At 47.8% G+C, this 16,930-nt stretch overlaps 1 protein-coding gene across 1 annotated transcript in view; it reads left to right on the top strand.

Annotated features, from left to right (window-relative positions):
* Positions 1 to 16,620, top strand: part of LOC116976727 (serine/threonine-protein kinase PAK 5-like) — a 43,376-nt gene extending 26,756 nt beyond the window's left edge. Inside the window, exons 6-9 of the mRNA XM_033026599.1 lie at positions 7,892 to 8,018; positions 11,141 to 11,266; positions 14,117 to 14,251; positions 15,894 to 16,620. Of these exons, the coding sequence (XP_032882490.1) occupies positions 7,892 to 8,018; positions 11,141 to 11,266; positions 14,117 to 14,251; positions 15,894 to 16,049 (544 nt within the window). The 3' untranslated portion in view covers positions 16,050 to 16,620. The remainder of the gene's footprint in view (positions 1 to 7,891; positions 8,019 to 11,140; positions 11,267 to 14,116; positions 14,252 to 15,893) is intronic.
* Positions 16,621 to 16,930: the final 310 nt, after the last annotated feature.

Here is a 16,930-nt window from a genome sequence, read left to right as displayed (position 1 = left end):
TAAATGACCTCTAGTCCTAGACGCTCCCACTAGTGGAAACATCTTCTCCACATCCACTCTATCCAGGCCTTTCACTATTCGGTAAGTTTCAATGATGTACCCCCTCATCCTTCTAATCTCCAGTGAGTAGAGGCCCAGTGCCGTCAAATGCTCATTATATGTTAACCCACTCATTCCTGTGATAATTCTTGTTAACCTCCTCTGGACCCTCTCCAGAGCCAGCACATCCTTCCTCAGATATGGTGCCCATAATTGCTGAAAATAGTCCAAATGTGGCCTGACCAGCGCCTTATAGAACCAGCATTACATCCCTGTTTTTGTATTCTAGCCTTCTTGAAATAAATACCAGCATTGCTTTCCCTTCCCCACTACCATTGTGGAGAGATGATTCTCTCTTGCGGAATTAAGAATCGCTGTTTAAAACTAATGGGCTGTCCATTTAACGCAGGTTTGAGATTATTTTTTTCTCATTGAGAATGGTGAATCCTTAGGACTTTTCTCAGATTTAGAAAATTGTTGAGCAGGAGGGTGAATGGTAACTATGAGCAGTGAGGATCGAAACACGGAGCTAAGATAGATATAAAAAGCTGGAGTAACTCAACAGGTCAGGCAGCATCTCTGGAGAGAAGGAATTGGTGATGTTTCGGGTCAAGACCCTTCTTCAGGCTGATATCAAAAATAGGAAGGCAGATTACTATCTAAATGGCGTCAAGTTGGGAAAAGGGGAAGTAGAACGGGATCTGGGGGTTTGGGGGTCTGTTGGTGCAGCAGGCAGTGAAGAAAGCGAATGGCATGTTGGCCTTTATAACAAGAGGAGTTGAGTATAGGAGCAAAGAGGTCCTTCTGCAGTTGTACAGAGCCCTAGTGAGACCACACTTGGAGTATTGTTTGCCGTTTTGGTCCCCTAATTTGAGGAAGGACATTCTTACTATTGAGGGAGTGCAGCGTAGGTTTACAAGGTTAATTCCCGGGATGGCGGGACTGTCATATTCTGAGAGAATGGAGCGGCTGGGCTTGTACACTCTGGAGTTTGGAAGGATGAGAGAGGATCTTATTGAAACGCGTAAGATTATTAAGGGTTTGGACACGCTAGACGCAGGAAACATGTTCCCGATGTTGGGGGAGTCCAGAACCAGGGGCCACAGTTTAAGAATATGGGGTAAGCCATTTAGAACAGAGACGAGGAAACACTTTTTCTCACAGAGAGTTGTGGGTCTGGGGAATTCTCTGCCTCGAAGGGCCGAATGGCCTACTCCTGTACCTATTGTCTATTGTCATCGAAACGGGAAATATAGACGGTGATATCGAGAGATTTAGAACAAATGAATGAAAGATATGCAAAAAGTAATGATGATAAAGGAAACAGGCCATTGTTAGTTGTGGCCTAAATGAAAATGAGTTACAGCCAATGAGACTCAACAAGACAACTTTGAACTTAGCCCAATTACTTAGTTGGAGGAGGGATGGAGAGTGAGGGGATGGAAGGGTTACTTGAAGTTAGAGAAATCAATATTCATACCACTGAGTTGTAAATTGCCCAAGAGAAATATGAGGTGCTGTTCCTCCAATTTGTGTTGGGCCTCACTCTGACAGTGGAGGAGGCCCAGGACAGAAAGGTCAGGGTGGGAATGGGAATGCTGCCTGTCCCGCTGAGTTACTGCACCATTTTGTGTCCTGCCCTGTTCCCTTTTGAAAGCACAAACACATTTGCATCCACCACATTTTTGGTGGTGTGAAGGTTTAAATTTCACGTGTGAGCGTGTGTGCGTGTGTGCGTGCGTGTGTGTGCACAGAACAAAGCAGCTTTCCACCCTCTCAGTCCCCACAACCAGCAGGGCTGTGAGAGGCAACAAAGATATATGCCTTCCCCCTCTGCTCTAGATTCTTGATTAGTACGGGTGTCGGGGTTATGGGGAGAAGGCAGGAGAATGGGGTTGAGAGGGAGAGATAGATCAGCCATGATTGACTGGCGGAGTAGACGATGGGCCGAATGGCCTAATTCTGCTCCTATCACTTATGATCTGTAAACACCCCTTCCCTCAGCTTTGTGATAGTGAAGGCAGGAGCCCACTTCTTCATTACACTATCATTTGTCCAGAAGGTACCAAGGCCAATGGTCCTGCTCTGCGTTTGTGGTTAGGTGGCCTTCAACGTTAGGTTTCCCACACGCTGTAGGTTTAACATTACTGTTTGCCATTTACAAGCTTGTAATGTTTAGATTAGAGATACAGTGCGGAAACAGGCCCTTCGGCCCACTGAGTCCGTGCCGACCAATGATCCCCGCACATTAACACTATCCTGCACACACTAGGAACTATTTTTACATTTATATGTATAGTCAATTAACCTACAAACCTGTACGTCTTGGGAGTGTGGGAGGAAACCGAAGATCTCGGAGAAAATCCACACAGATTACGGTTGAGAATGTACAAACTCCGTACAGACAGCATCCGTAGTCGGGATCGAACCCGGGTCTCCGGCGCTGCAAGTGCTTTAAGGCAGCAACTCTACCGCTGCGCCACCGTGACGCCCATTTGACTCCGTGGCCAAATCCTTGTTTAAATTCACAATTGTTGACTGCAGATGGACAGATAGCTGTATGGATGCTGTAAAACAAATTACTGGAGGAACTTGGCAGTCTCTTGTGTCTCTGTTGGTAGATGTATCAGATAAGCAGTCACAATCTGTTTCCCTGCATAATCAGCATTGTGGCATTTACAAGTACAAATGTAATGGGATGACTCAGGGCAATGCAGAAATGCAGATGTGTTCAAAAGGGAACTGCAGATGCTGGAATATCGAAGGTACACACAATTGCTGGGGAAACTCAGCGGGTGCAGCAGCATCTATGGAGCGAAGGAAATAGGCGACGTTTCGGGCCGAAACCCTTCTTTAGACTGATGGGGGGTGGGGAAAGAAAGAAGGAAAAGGGGAGGAGGAGGAGGAGCCCGAGGGCGGGCGGATGGGAGGGTGGGAGGAGACAGCTAGAGGGTTAAGGAAGGGGAGGAGACAGCACGGGCTAGCCAAATTGGGAGAATTCAATGTTAATGCCATAAGGACGCAAGGACCCCAGACGGAATATGAGGTGCTGTTCCTCCAATTTCCGCTGTTGCTCACTCTGGCAATGGAGGAGACCCAGGACAGAGAGGTCGGATTGGGACTGGGAGGGGGAGTTGAAGTGCTGAGCCACCGGGAGGTCAGGTAGGTTATTGCGGACTGAGCGGAGGTGTTCGGCGAAACGATCGCCCAACCTACGCTTGGTCTCACCGATGTAAATGAGCTGACATCTAGAGCAGCGGATGCAGTAGATGAGGTTGGAGGAGATACAGGTGAACCTTTGTCGCACCTGGAACGACTGCTTGGGACCTTGAATGGAGTCGAGGGGGGAGGTGAAGGGACAGGTGTTGCATTTCTTGCGGTTGCAACGGAAAGTGCCCGGGGAGGGGGTGGTGCGGGAGGGAAGGGAAGAATTGACGAGGGAGTTGCGGAGGGAGCGGTCTTTGCGGAAGGCAGACATTGGGGGAGATGGGAAGATGTGGCGAGTGGTGGGGTCACGTTGGAGGTGGCGGAAATGGCGGAGGATTATGTGTTGTATTTGCCGGCTGGTGGGGTGAAAGGTGAGGACCAGAGGGACTCTGCCCTTGTTGCGTGTGCGGGGATGGGGAGAGAGAGCAGTGTTGCGGGGTATGGATGAGACCCTGGTGTGAGCCTCATCTATGGTGGCGGAGGGGAATCCCCGTTCCCTGAAGAACGAGGACATTTCCGATGCCCTGGTATGAAATGTCTCGTCCTGGGAACAGATGCGGCGTAGGCGGAGGAATTGGGAGTAGGGGATGGAGTCTTTGCAGGGGGCAGGGTGGGAAGACGTGTAGTCCAGATAGCCATGTGAGTCAGTGGGTTTGTAATGTATGTCGGTCAGGAGTCTGTCCCCTGCGATGGAGATGGTGAGGTCAAGGAATGGTAGGGAAGTGTCGGAAATCGTCCAGGTGTATTGGAGTGCCGGATGGAAGTTGGTGGTGAAGTGGATGAAGTCAGTCAGTTGTGTGTGGGTGCAGGAGGTGGCACCAAAGCAGATGCATTGGTTTGGGAACAGCTCCATCCAAGACCGCAAGAAATTGCAGCAAATTGTGGATGGAGCCCAGACCATCACACAAACCGACCTCCCTTCCATGGACTCCATTTATACCTCACGCTGCCTTTGCAAGGCCAGCAGCATAATCAAGGAAGCGTCACATCCCGACCACTACCTCGTCTCCCCTCTCCCATCAGGGAAAAGGTACAGAAGTGTGATTCCGGGGCAGTTTCAGGGACAGTTTTTCCCAGCTGATATCAGGCAACTGAATCATCCTACCACAACCAGAGAGCAGTCCTGAACTACTATCTACCTCATCGGGGACCCTCGGAATATCTTTGATCGGATTTTACTGGCTTTACCTTGCACTAAACGTTATTCCCATATCATGTATCTGTATACTGGCTCGATTGTAATCATGTATTGTCTTTCCGTTGGCTGGTTTGCACACAACAAAAGCTTTTCACAGTACCTCTGTACACGTGACAGTAAAGGGACTTGGGAATGCTGGTACAGGATTCCCAAAAAGTTAATTCGTAAATCGAATGGGTAGTAAGGAAGGCAAATTCAATGCTAGCATTTATATCAAGAGGACTGGAAATCAAAAACAGAGATTGTAATGCTCAAGAGTGCGGAGGGTCTTCAAGGCACTGGCTGCATTTGGAGTACTGTGGGGGGTCATAGCTTCAAAATTAGGCCATTCGGCCCATCGAGTCTACTCTGCTATTCAAGCATTGCTGGTCTCCGCCTCCTAATCCCATTTTCCTGCCTTCTCCCCCATAACCCTTGACACCCATTCTCATCAAGAACTTGTCTATCTCTGCCTGAAAAAAATATTCGCTGACTTGGCCTCCACAGCCTCAGAATTAAAGGGCGCTCTTTTAGAAAGGAGGTGAGGAAGAACTTCTTTAGTCAGAGGGTAGTTAACCTGTTTGGAACACATTGCCACAGAGGGCTGTGGAGTCCAAGACAGTGGATATTTTTAAGGCAGAGATAGACAAGTTCTAGATTAGAACGGGTGTCAAGGGTTATGGGGAGAAGGCAGGAAAATGGGATTAGAAGGCAGAGATCAGCCATGATTGAATGGCGGAGTGGACTCGATGGGTCGAATGGCCCAATTCTACTCCTATAACTTGTGAACTTGTGAAACTAAACTGAAACTGAACTGAGTATTCGCAGCTTCAGGGTCTTGGATTGTGTGACCTCAAAGGGCCTGAAATAATTGAGTTCCACTACTTACTGCCGTGCAGCAAACATTATTTAATATATAACTTTATAATGTTTAACATGAACATGGAAGTGACCATCGTGGAGTACTGTATGTAGCAATGTTACAAAATTTTGAGATTTAAAAAATCAAGTCTGCAATTTATCTCATCAGATAAAGCATAAAAAGAAGTTTAATTCGACACCTAATTCACTTTCATATCTTCAGTTATGACCATTTTCATACTCGGAAATTAGCATCTTGTTCCCTATTGCTTTTCCATTGACTTAACACAAAAGCTGTGATCGAGGACAGTCAAAAGCCCATAACTTTATTAAAAATTAAGAGAACTGAAAGAAATGTTCAGTTATTATAGATTGAAGCATTCTGAAACAAATATTAAACAATCTTACTTGGATGACCTGAAATTAAAGTATATAATTAGTTAGTTACCCAATTGTAGCTAATTCCAAAATTCAATTACTAGATCTAAACATCTATCCATTTCTTAAGGAAATATTAACATTTTTAAATAGCCTAAGTGTCCAAAGAACATTCACACAAGAATTCACAATAAAACATGATTTTTAAATCTCATTGACATTAATTTATAGGCCAAATGGAAGGGATTTAGTGTTCAATTGCTGTAAATTAATGGCCATTTAAATCAGCCATTAAATGGGATTCTGTGGAACGTGCTGGTTTAGAACGCTGCCATTGTGGTGAATTTGTACCCCATGTCGGCATGAAAGATACTGCCGGTTCAAATGGGCCCCCAAGTCAGCTACTCGCAACATAAAATGTTGTATAAAGGGATCTTAAGAAGCCCTTTTTAATGTAAAAATAAACAACCTACCATGCGTTGTCCCCTACATGAGATCCGTCCCGTTGTCGGGGTTCGCGGCTTTAGAGGATGATTTTTAATTTACTATAACAATTAAATAACCCAATTTAGTTTAAAAATACCTTCAGCGAACGAATTTTGCAGCGATTTTTCGTCAGCAATTAAGTAGGCTGAACAACATCGATTTCAACAGCCTAGAGAAAATCGCGTTTTAAACCCGCCCCCCTCTCAAAGGCGCCAAAGTCGCGCACACGGGCAGCTGCAGAACTGCAGCGCCGCTGAAGGTAAGTTTTGCAACATACCTACCGTATGGGTTTGATTATTCCAATATAGAAAATATGTTGGGGTGGCACGGTAGCATAGAGGTAGAGCTACAGCCTAACAGTACAGGAGACCCGGGTTTGATCCCGACCACGGGTGCTGTCTGTACGGAGTTTGTACGTTCTCCCCGTGACCTGCGTGGGTTTTTCTCTGAGATCTTCGGTTTCCTCCCACACTCCAAAGACGTACAGGTTTGTAGGTTAATTGGCTTGGTGTAAATGTAAAATTGTCCCTGGTGTGTGTGGGATGGTGTCAGTGTGCGGGGATCGCGGGCTCGGTGCGGACTCGGTGGGCTGAAGGGCCTGTTTCCGCGCCGTATCTCTAAACTAAACTAAATGTTGATACAGTACAGCTGATAGATTCACCATCTTTGGAACCATAGCAAATTCTAGCTGTTGAATTGAGAGTTGTCAGATGAGTAATCTTTATCAACTGAAAATCAATTGAAATATAGCAGGGCACACACTGCAAGATAGATAGCTTGATGCCAGGGAACTGAGAACCAGGCACTGAAACTTCCGACATCCCTTCATGTTAATTTCAGTTGAGTATGTAAAATGAGTGGAATGATTGCCAGGAATCTCACAGACAATTTGCCTGCTGTGGCTTGAGGTGTTTGTGTGTTCCAGACATCGTGCATCTTTCAGCAGCCAGGCAGGACCTTCAGTCAGCGTTTATTCCACATCCCAGACATTTCTTATAATCACCTCCTTGTCCCTGGATTATCAGCTCCCGAACAGACAGACTGTCACCCAGTCCCGCCCGCCAGCTTTCTAACAGCACAGAGCCGACCCTATCATTACCACCAACACCATTGTCAATCCGAGAGAGGTGGTTTTGCAATGAGTTCATGCACATAGAGACAAGGAAAGAATCGGACAGGCAGCATCTCTGGAGAGAAGGAATGTCTGACGTTTCGGGCCGACACCCTTCTTCAGCCTGATTCCTTCTCTCTAGAGATGCTGCCTATCCCGCTGAGTTACTCCAACATTTTGTGTCTATCTTCGGTGTAAACCAGCATCTGCAGTTCCTTCCTACACAGAAAAGACTTGTGATGGTTTTGTCGTTTTACTGGTTCCACCAAGATGCAGGACAGAACGTCACAGGAGATCCTTCTTCCCTGTGGCTGCCAAGCTGTATTACTCCTCCCTCTACTGTCGTGGAGTAGGCCATTCGGCCCTTCAAGCCAGCACCGCAATTCAAAGTGATCATTCAATGTGATCATCCACAATCAGTACCCCGTTCCTGGCTGAATGGCCTCCTCCTGCACCTATTGTCTATTGTGTATTGTTTCTCTCTCCACAGATACCGCCCGGCCTGCTGAGTGTTGGCAGCGTTTTCTGTTCTTATTGCAGGCACACTGCACACTGTGGTTTTCTGTCTACGGCTGATAATGCCACACACACTCACTGCCCTCTCATTTTTCTGCATTAAATCACTGGTACAGGTTGAACGAGCAGCAGATCGCGACCGTTTGCCTGTCCGTATTGAAGGCGTTGGCTTACCTGCATTCCCAGGGTGTGATCCACAGGGACATCAAGAGCTCCTCCATTCTGCTGACACTTGATGGGAGGGTAAGGACCAGCGGCCCTGGGCCAAGGGCAGCGGACGGACACAAAACGCAGGAGTAACTCAGCGGGACAGACAGGCAGCATCGCTGGAGAGAAGGAATGGGTGACGTTTCTGGTCCCGACCTTTCCTCAGACCCGACCCGAAACGTCGCCCATCCCTTCGCTCCAGAGATGCTGCCTGTCCAGTTGAATTTCTCCAGCTTTTTGTGTCTATCTTCGGTGTAAACCAGCATCTGCAGTTCCTTCCTACACAGAGTGCAATGGTGTTAGTGGTCAGGTGAGGTACAGATTACCAAGAGGCCAGCCTCCAGTCTCCATAGAACATGGAACAGCATAGGAACAGACCCTTCGGCCCACTCTTAACAAGACCCTTAACAGCATTGATGTGCAGAGGGATCTTGGTGTTCAAATTCATAGCTCGTTGAAGGTGGCAGCACAAGTAGATAGGGTGAACCTGACTGAAACTCGAATTAAGGATTAGATGAAAAGTTATACTTTATAATTTACGAACTTATTTCCAATGTTGTATTTTTAGTAAATTATTCCATTCTTCTTTATCATGCTTTTTCCTTTTTTTTTAAATTTCTCTTTCTTATTTTCTATCTATATAAAAAAAAATACTAGAAGCCGTAGGAATGATATACATGAAATGTTTTTAATATGACATGTACCTGCCTCTAATAAAAAGACTAAAAAAAAAACCAAACAAAAAAAACCCCAAGTAGATAGAGAAAGTGAATGGTGTACTTGCCTGTATTACTCAGGGCTTTATAAAGTCAGGAAGTCATGATGCAGCTCCATGGGACTTTGGTAGACCACGTTTGAAGTATTGTTTGCATTTCTGGTCGCCCCTTTGCAGGAAGTATATTGAGGCTTTAGACAGGGAAGTTTACCAAAATGCTGCCAGGATTTCAGCTACAAAGAGAGGGAAAACCTGGATTGTTTTCTGTGGAACGTCGGAAGTTGAGGGAAACTTGAAAGAAGTATATAAAATTATGAGAGGCGTAGATAGGGTAGACAATCAGAACATTTCTCCTAAGGTGGAAATATCGAACAGAACATGGCATAGTTAAAAGATGAGAGGGGGTTAGTTTAATGGAGATGTGCCGGGAAGTTTTTTTACACAGAAGGGGTGGGGGCCTGGAACACATTGCCAGGGGTGGTGGTGGAAGCAGATATGATAGTGGCATTTAAGAGGCTTTTAGATAGACACATGGAAGTGCAGAGAATATGTAGGTGTACAGAACGAGCTGCCGGAGGAAGTAGTGGGGGCAGAAACTATAACAACTTTTAAAAAGCAGTTACATGGATAGGAAAGGTTTAGAGGACCAAATGTATGGACCAAATGCAGACAGGGGGAAGAGTATATATGGGCACCTTGGAGGGCATGGGCAAGCTGGGCCGAAGGGCCTGTTTGCACATTGTATGACTATCACTCTAGTAGTGGGATATGGATTGTGACAGGCAGACGAGGGCACTTTAACTTTAGTTTAGTTTAGAGATACAGCGCGGAAACAGGCCCTTCGGCCCACCGAGTCCGCACCGACCAGCGATCCCCGCACATTTACACCATCCTACACACAGTAGGGACAATTTTTACATATCTACCAAGCCATATTTACCCACACATCTGTACGTCTTTGCAGTGTGGGAGGAAACCGAAGATCTCAGAGAAAACCCACCCAGTGACCCAGGCAGAACGTGCAAACTCCACACAGGCAGCACTCGTGGTCAGGATGGAACCCGGGTCTCTGGCGCAGTAAGGCAGTCGTAGCTCTCCCGCTGTGCCACTGCGCCGCCCTGCTTTGCATTGAGGCTTTGAGCTTTGTTCACTTACAACAGTGGCAAGGCAGGCAGCCATCTGCCCATCAGTGCTGCATCAGTCTGGGCAAAGACCCAGCCATGGTTTGGGGTGGAGGGCATTGGGAGAAGAGAATCAAGTCCCCACCAGTCCCTCCACTGGCCCCGTGAGGGAAATGGAATGGATTTCTGCACACACATTGATAGCAGCTTTATCCATTGTTTTGTAGAACCCGCTCTGTATTGCTCCCTTGCTCTGTCACTCTCATATCCTCACTCTCATATCCGCACTCTCATATCCTCACTCTCATATCCGCACTCTCATATCCGCACTCTCATATCCACACTCTCATATCCTCACTCTCATATCCTCACTCTCATATCCTCACTCTCATATCCGCACTCATATCCTCACTCTCATATCCTCACTCTCATATCCTCACTCTCATATCCACACTCTCATATCCTCACTCTCATATCCTCACTCTCATATCCACACTCATATCCACACTCTCATATCCTCACTCTCATATCCACACTCTCATATCCACACTCTCATATCCTCACTCTCATATCCTCACTCTCATATCCTCACTCTCATATCCACACTCTCATATCCTCACTCTCATATCCTCACTCTCATATCCACACTCATATCCTCACTCTCATATCCTCACTCTCATATCCACACTCTCATATCCTCACTCTCATATCCTCACTCTCATATCCTCACTCTCATATCCGCACTCATATCCTCACTCTCAAATCCACACTCTCATATCCACACTCTCAAATCCACACTCTCATATCCTCACTCTCATATCCACACTCTCATATCCACACTCTCATATCCTCACTCTCATATCCGCACTCTCATATCCTCACTCTCATATCCGCACTCTCATATCCTCACTCTCATATCCGCACTCTCATATCCTCACTCTCATATCCGTGTTCTCATATCCGCACTCTCATATCCGTGTTCTCATATCCTCACTCTCATATCCGTGTTCTCATATCCTCACTCTCATATCCTCGCTCTCATATCCGCGCTCTTATATCAGCGCTCTCTCACCCTCCCTTGCTCGTGTTCTCCTCATTCTTTCATAGAATCATAGAGTCATAGAGTGATACAGTGTGGAAACAGTCCCTTCGGCCCAACTTGCCCACACCGGCCAACATATCCCATCCACACTCGTCCCACCTGCCTGTGTCTGGCCCATGTCCCTCCAAGCCTGTCCTATCCATGTACCCTTTCCCTTTCATCTAAATCTGCTGTGACATTTTCTTTGGCTTGTTCTCATTCTATCTTTTCTCCCTCTCAGGTTAAGCTTTCAGATTTTGGATTCTGTGCGCAAGTAAGCGAGGAGATCCCGAGGCGGAGATCTTTAGTTGGAACACCGTACTGGATGGCTCCGGAAGTGATTGCCCGGTTACCGTATGGGCCAGAGGTATCCCACGCTATGTTGCAGATGTTGGCGGTGATGTACTACAGGGGCTGGCGATCCTTAGCGGAAGTGGGTAGCGTAACTAATAGGGTTGCCACCTGTTCCGTATTATCTGGGACATCCCATACATTGGGCTAAATTGGTTTGTCCCATACGGGACCGCCCTTGTCCCATATTTGACGCTACGACTCAGGTCGAGGGGACTGTCAGGTCGGAGCGCCGAATCTAGCCCCGCCTCACCCGTCCCGACGTAGTGCAGCCCATGGAGTGCAGCAGCAGCGCCTCGCCCATTGTCCCGTCGGTCGGCAGCCCGGCCAGCTGTCCGACCTTCGGACCTTCGCATACCGCCGACACCTCCACCCCTCCTTCTCACGGCCGATCATCGGTTCACGAGTTGGACGGGGTGCCGGGCCAAAACTCCTCAGCTGGCCCGCCGGCTGGGCTTTGTGTGCAGTCCAGCACCCGGGACAACCTATCATTCACTCAGACACGGCCCAGTCGGTCAACGAATTGCCGTCGGGAATTTGTCCCTTATTTTGTCCTTTTGTCCCTTATTGAGTTGCCAGTTCATGTGTGCTCTACATGAAAAGTCAGAGAGGAGTCATTATGGTTTAGTTTATTGCCACGTGTACCGAGGTACGGTGAAAAGCTTTTGTTGCCTGCTATCCAGTCAGTGGAAAGACAATACATGATCACAGCTTATGGATACACTATAAGGGAATAACGTTTAGTGCAAGGTAAAGCCAGGAAAGTCCAAACAAGGATAGTCTGAGGGTCGCCAATGAGGTAGATAGAACCTCATAGATTGCTTATCGAAATGGAGTGGTATTGGGTGGATAGATAGACAATAGACAATACGTGCAGGAGTAGGCCATTTGTCCCTTCGAGCCAGCACCCGCCATTCAATGTGATCATGGCTGATCATCCCCAATCAGTACCCCGTTCCTGCCTTCTCCCCATATCCCCTGATTCCGCTATTTTTAAGAGCCCTATCTAGCTCTCGCTTGAAAGCATCCAGAGAACCTGCCTCCACCGCCCTCTGAGGCAGAGAATTCAACAGATTCACCACTCTCTGTGTGAAAAAGTGTTTCCTCATCTCCGTTCTAAATGGCTTACTCCTTATTCTTAAACTGTGGCCCCTGGTTCTGGACTCCCTCAACATTGGGAACATGTTTCCTGCCTCTAGTGTGTCCAAGCCCTTAACAATCTTATATGTTTCAATGAGATATCCTCTCATCCTTCTAAACTCCAGAGTGTACAAGCCCAGTTGCTCCATTCTCTCAGCATATGACAGTCCCGCCATCCCGGGAATTAACCTTGTAAACCTACTCTGCACTCCCTCAATAGCAAGAATGTCCTTCCTCAAATTAGGGGACCAAATCTGCACACAATGCTCCAGATGTGGTCTCACTAGGGCCCTGTACAACTGCAGAAGGACTTCTTTGCTCCTATATTCGATTCCTCTTGTTATAAAGGCCAACATGCCATTCGCTTTCTTCACTTCTTTGTACCTGCATGCTTACTTTCATAGACTGATGAACAAGGACCCCTAGATCCCGTTGTACTTCCCCTTTTCCCAACCTGACGCCATTTAGATAGTAATCAGATGTTATAGTCTGTGTGCTTGGAGGAAGGTGAGGGAGAGGATAGCAGCATGAAGGGAAATGGGAAAGTTGAAGAGAATAATGTATTCGGATGAATCATCCTACCACAACCAGAGTGCAGTGCTGAACTACTATCTACCTCTTTGATGTCCCTCGGACAATCCTTGATCGGACTTTACTGGCTTTACCTTGCACTAAACGCTATTCCCTTAACATGTGTCGGCACACTGTAAATGGCTCGATTGTAATCATGTATTGTCTTTCTGCTAACTGGTTAGCGCGCAACAAAAGCTTTTCACTGTATCTCGGTACACGTGACAATAAACTGAACTGAAAAAGTAAAAGACAGAAGGGTTAAACTCCATTCTGTTCAAACTGGGATGGGTAATGATGGGCTGTGGAGGGGGACAGAGCTGGAGTGTAGGATGATGTGAGCGGGTGGAAGATGGAGGCTCTGAGACATTAGGCCACAGGGACAAGGGGTGGAGTGAATGGTTTCTGCTCTCCAGCGGGTCAGGGTGTAAACAGGAGACACAAGGAGCTGCAGATGCTGGAATCTCGAGCAAGGCACCAAATGCTTGATGCTTGCAGAGCGGTAGAGTTGCTTCCTTACGGCACTTGCAGCGCCGGAGACCCAGAGTTCGATCCTGACTGCGGCTACTGTCTGTACGGAGTTTGTACGTTCTCCCCGTGACCCGCGTTGGTTTTCTCCGAGATCTTTGGTTTCCTCCCACACTCCAAAGATATACAGGTTTGTAGGTTAATTGGCTTGGCATAAGTATAAAATGCCCCCAGTTTGAGTAGGATAGGGTTAATGTGCAGTGATCGAGGTTGGTGCAGACTCGGTTTCTGCGCTGTATCTCTAAACTAAACTAAATGTCTACACAGTAGAGCCAATAGATTCACTATCTTTGGAACCACAGCAAATTCTAGCGGTTGAACTTAGTGCATCAGTAGAGGGAATGGACAGGTGATGTTTCGGGACTGGACCCTTCTTCAGACTGATGTGAACTAATGTGCAAAGAGGGTTTGCGGGCATCACAGGCCTGACAGAGGCTGAGTCGAGTGGGGAGCAGGGAGGTGGCAGCCAAAGAGGCTCTGGGCTTTGTGGTGGAGTCAGTCCGAGCGCCCTTGCAGCAGGGAGACGTGTGGGGGGTGAGCGTTAGAAGGAAGCATGGTCCTGTTGAGCAACAGTGCACCGAGCGTTCAGGCCGGGAGTGGAGCGTGAGACTGTCCCTTCATGTTGCAGGTGGATATCTGGTCACTGGGGATTATGGTGATGGAAATGGTCGACGGAGAACCTCCCTACTTCAGCGATAACCCCGTGGACGCCATGAAAATGCTCCGAGACTACCCTGCTCCCAGGCTGAGGCTGGATCACATGGTCAGTACTCTGTGTGGGGTTACAGCTTTGTCGCAGTGGATGGAGCAGTCCCGAGAATCCAACCCTACGCTCCAGACCTGGGTCCACACGAGGCCTCGATCTCTGGCCTGAGGTGGACAATCCCTGAGGACATCAGGGCAGGCTGGATGTTCTCCAGAATATTAGCAAGTGCACAGCTGCTGCCCTCAGGAGTCAAGGATGTTCCTTTAGGAAGATGATGAGAAGGAATTTCTTTAATCAGAGGGTGGTGAATCTGTGGAATTGTTTGCCACTGAAGGCTGTGGAGGCCACGTCAATGGGTATTTTCACCAAGGCGGAAATAAATGGGTTCTTGATAAGTACGGGTGTCAGGGATTGTGGGGAGAAGGCAGGAGAATGGGGTTAGGAGTGGAAGGTAGATCAGCCATGATTGAACGGCAGAGTAGACTTGATGGGCGAATGGCCTAATTCTGCTCCTATCATTGATGAATTCATGAACTTCTGCCTTTCCATAGAAACATAGAAAAATAGGTCCAGGAGTAGGCCCTTCAGCCCTTCGAGCCAGCACCGGCATTCAATATGATCATGGCTGATCATCTAAAATCAGTGCCCCGTTTCTGCCTTTTCCCCATATCCCTTGATTCCTTTAGCCCTCTTCAGATACCAGGATTTACCTGAAGTTTTATGTGCCCTCTGCAGCACAATAACAGGGAGCACCATCTGCCTCTGTTACTTTGTCAGTAAATTATGGTTCTTAAGCTTTCCCATGTTAACTGCTCTTAACAGGTTTATTACACTAGAGGATATCCATTGTCAGCTATGTGAAGTACTGAGAGCCCAGTAACTATCGACAATAGACAATAGGTGCAGGAGGAGGCCATTCAGCCCTTCGTTCATTCAGCACCACCATTCAATGTGATCATGGCTGATCATCCACAATCAGTACCCCGTTCCTGCCTTCTCCCCATATCCCCTGACTCCGCTATCTTTCAGAGCCCTATCGAGCTCTCTCTTGAAAGCATCCAGAGAACTGGCCTCCACCGCCCTCTGAGTCAGAGAATTCCACAGATTCACAACTTTCTGCGTGAAAAAGTGTTTCCTCGTCTCCGTTCTAAATGGCTTAACCCTTATTCTTAAACTGTGGCCCCTGGTTCTGAACTCCCCCAACATCAGGAACATGATTCCTGCCTCTAGCATGCCCAAACCCTTAACAATGTTTCAATAAGATACCCTCTCATCCTTCTAAACTCCAGAGTGTGCAAGCCCAGCCACTCCATTCTCACAGCATATGACAGTCCAGCCATCCCGGGAATTAACCTTGTGAACCTATGCTGTACTCCTTCAATAGCAAGAATGTCCTTCCTCAACTAGTACTAGGCTTGAAGGATTTGACAAACCTCAGGAAAGTCATGGGATCATCAGACAGAGGGGAGATGCAATTTGTCCACCACCTTCCACTTAAAGAACAACTCGAGAGCACAGTTGAGGTGGTGGGCAGTGATGTGCGAGAGTGTGGCTGTGGATCAGAAGAGGTCTCAGCTGGTGGCCTGAAGAGTGCCAGAGAGGGAGGGGCTGTGAAATGTAATCGATGTCCCAAACAGTTGGCCGTAACAGTCGGCCCGCAATTTGGGAATGACTTTGACCGGAGGTTGTCCTGTTGCAGGTATCTCCGATCCTTCGTGATTTCCTGGGCCGGATGCTGATCCATGAAGTGGAGCAAAGAGCGACGTCGGTGGATCTCCTGGACCACCTCTTCCTGCTGCAGGCTGGGCCTCCTGACTGCATGATGCCTCTGATCCAGCAGTGTGATCAGTGGTGACGTGGTGGAGGAGCACACGGTGGAGCTCCACGGTGCCGCCAACAGCCCCCGGGCGCGACCCTGAGACGGAGGATGTGAGCAGCCCAGCTCCCGGCCCTGCGAGAGATGACCAGGGACTCCACGTCTGGGTTGGGATGAGTCCAAGCACAAGAAACCGTGTTCCACAGGCCGGGGGAAGGTAGAGTGAACCTCCTGGTCTTTCCTGAGCTTGGTCCATGTGGAATACGGTGGGAGACCATCTCACTCCAGGAGATGCAAGGCAGTGGAGACCACCAGGTGACTGGAAAGTTGCAACCTTTACTGGAGGCCATTTGCATTGGCAGTAAGCTGTTACAGTGAATAATGCAGATGCTCTGGAAGTGAACGCTCTATGAGGACTGATTATATTGGAACTGCCTCGTTTGTGGTGGACGCCAATACTTGGAGACTTCCACGGAGATGGTGTCTATCACTGTCACGGGTACAACACCTCTGGGACTGTCACTGGTGTATAGCACCACTGGGGCTCAGACCTCTGGACACTTTGCCCCAAATATCATCTTTCTAATAATAAATTGTGTATTTAATTAAATTGCTGAAAAAAACCTTGCGGTGTTACTTTGGCGTTGGTAGGATTGCTGCCATCTCATAGAGGTGGATGTAGGTTTATCATGAGTTTCTTGTTTGTCAGCTGCCTCACTGCTGAAGAAGGGTCTCGACCTGAAACGTCGCCCATTCCTTTTCTCCAGAAATGCTGTTGGACCCGCTGAGTTATACCCCTGTCCCACGGTACGAGTTCATTCCAAGAGCTCTTCCGAGTTTTAAAAGAAAATCAAACTCGCGGTAAGCACGGAGAATGAACGTAGCGGGTACGTCGGAGCTCGGGGACGTCCCTTAGCGGC

The sequence above is a fragment of the Amblyraja radiata genome, chromosome 9 (assembly GCF_010909765.2).
Source record: "Amblyraja radiata isolate CabotCenter1 chromosome 9, sAmbRad1.1.pri, whole genome shotgun sequence".
NCBI lineage: Eukaryota > Metazoa > Chordata > Chondrichthyes > Rajiformes > Rajidae > Amblyraja > Amblyraja radiata.
The sequence above is the reverse complement of the archived record's forward strand: the minus strand, read 5'-3'. Positions and strand labels throughout refer to the sequence as shown.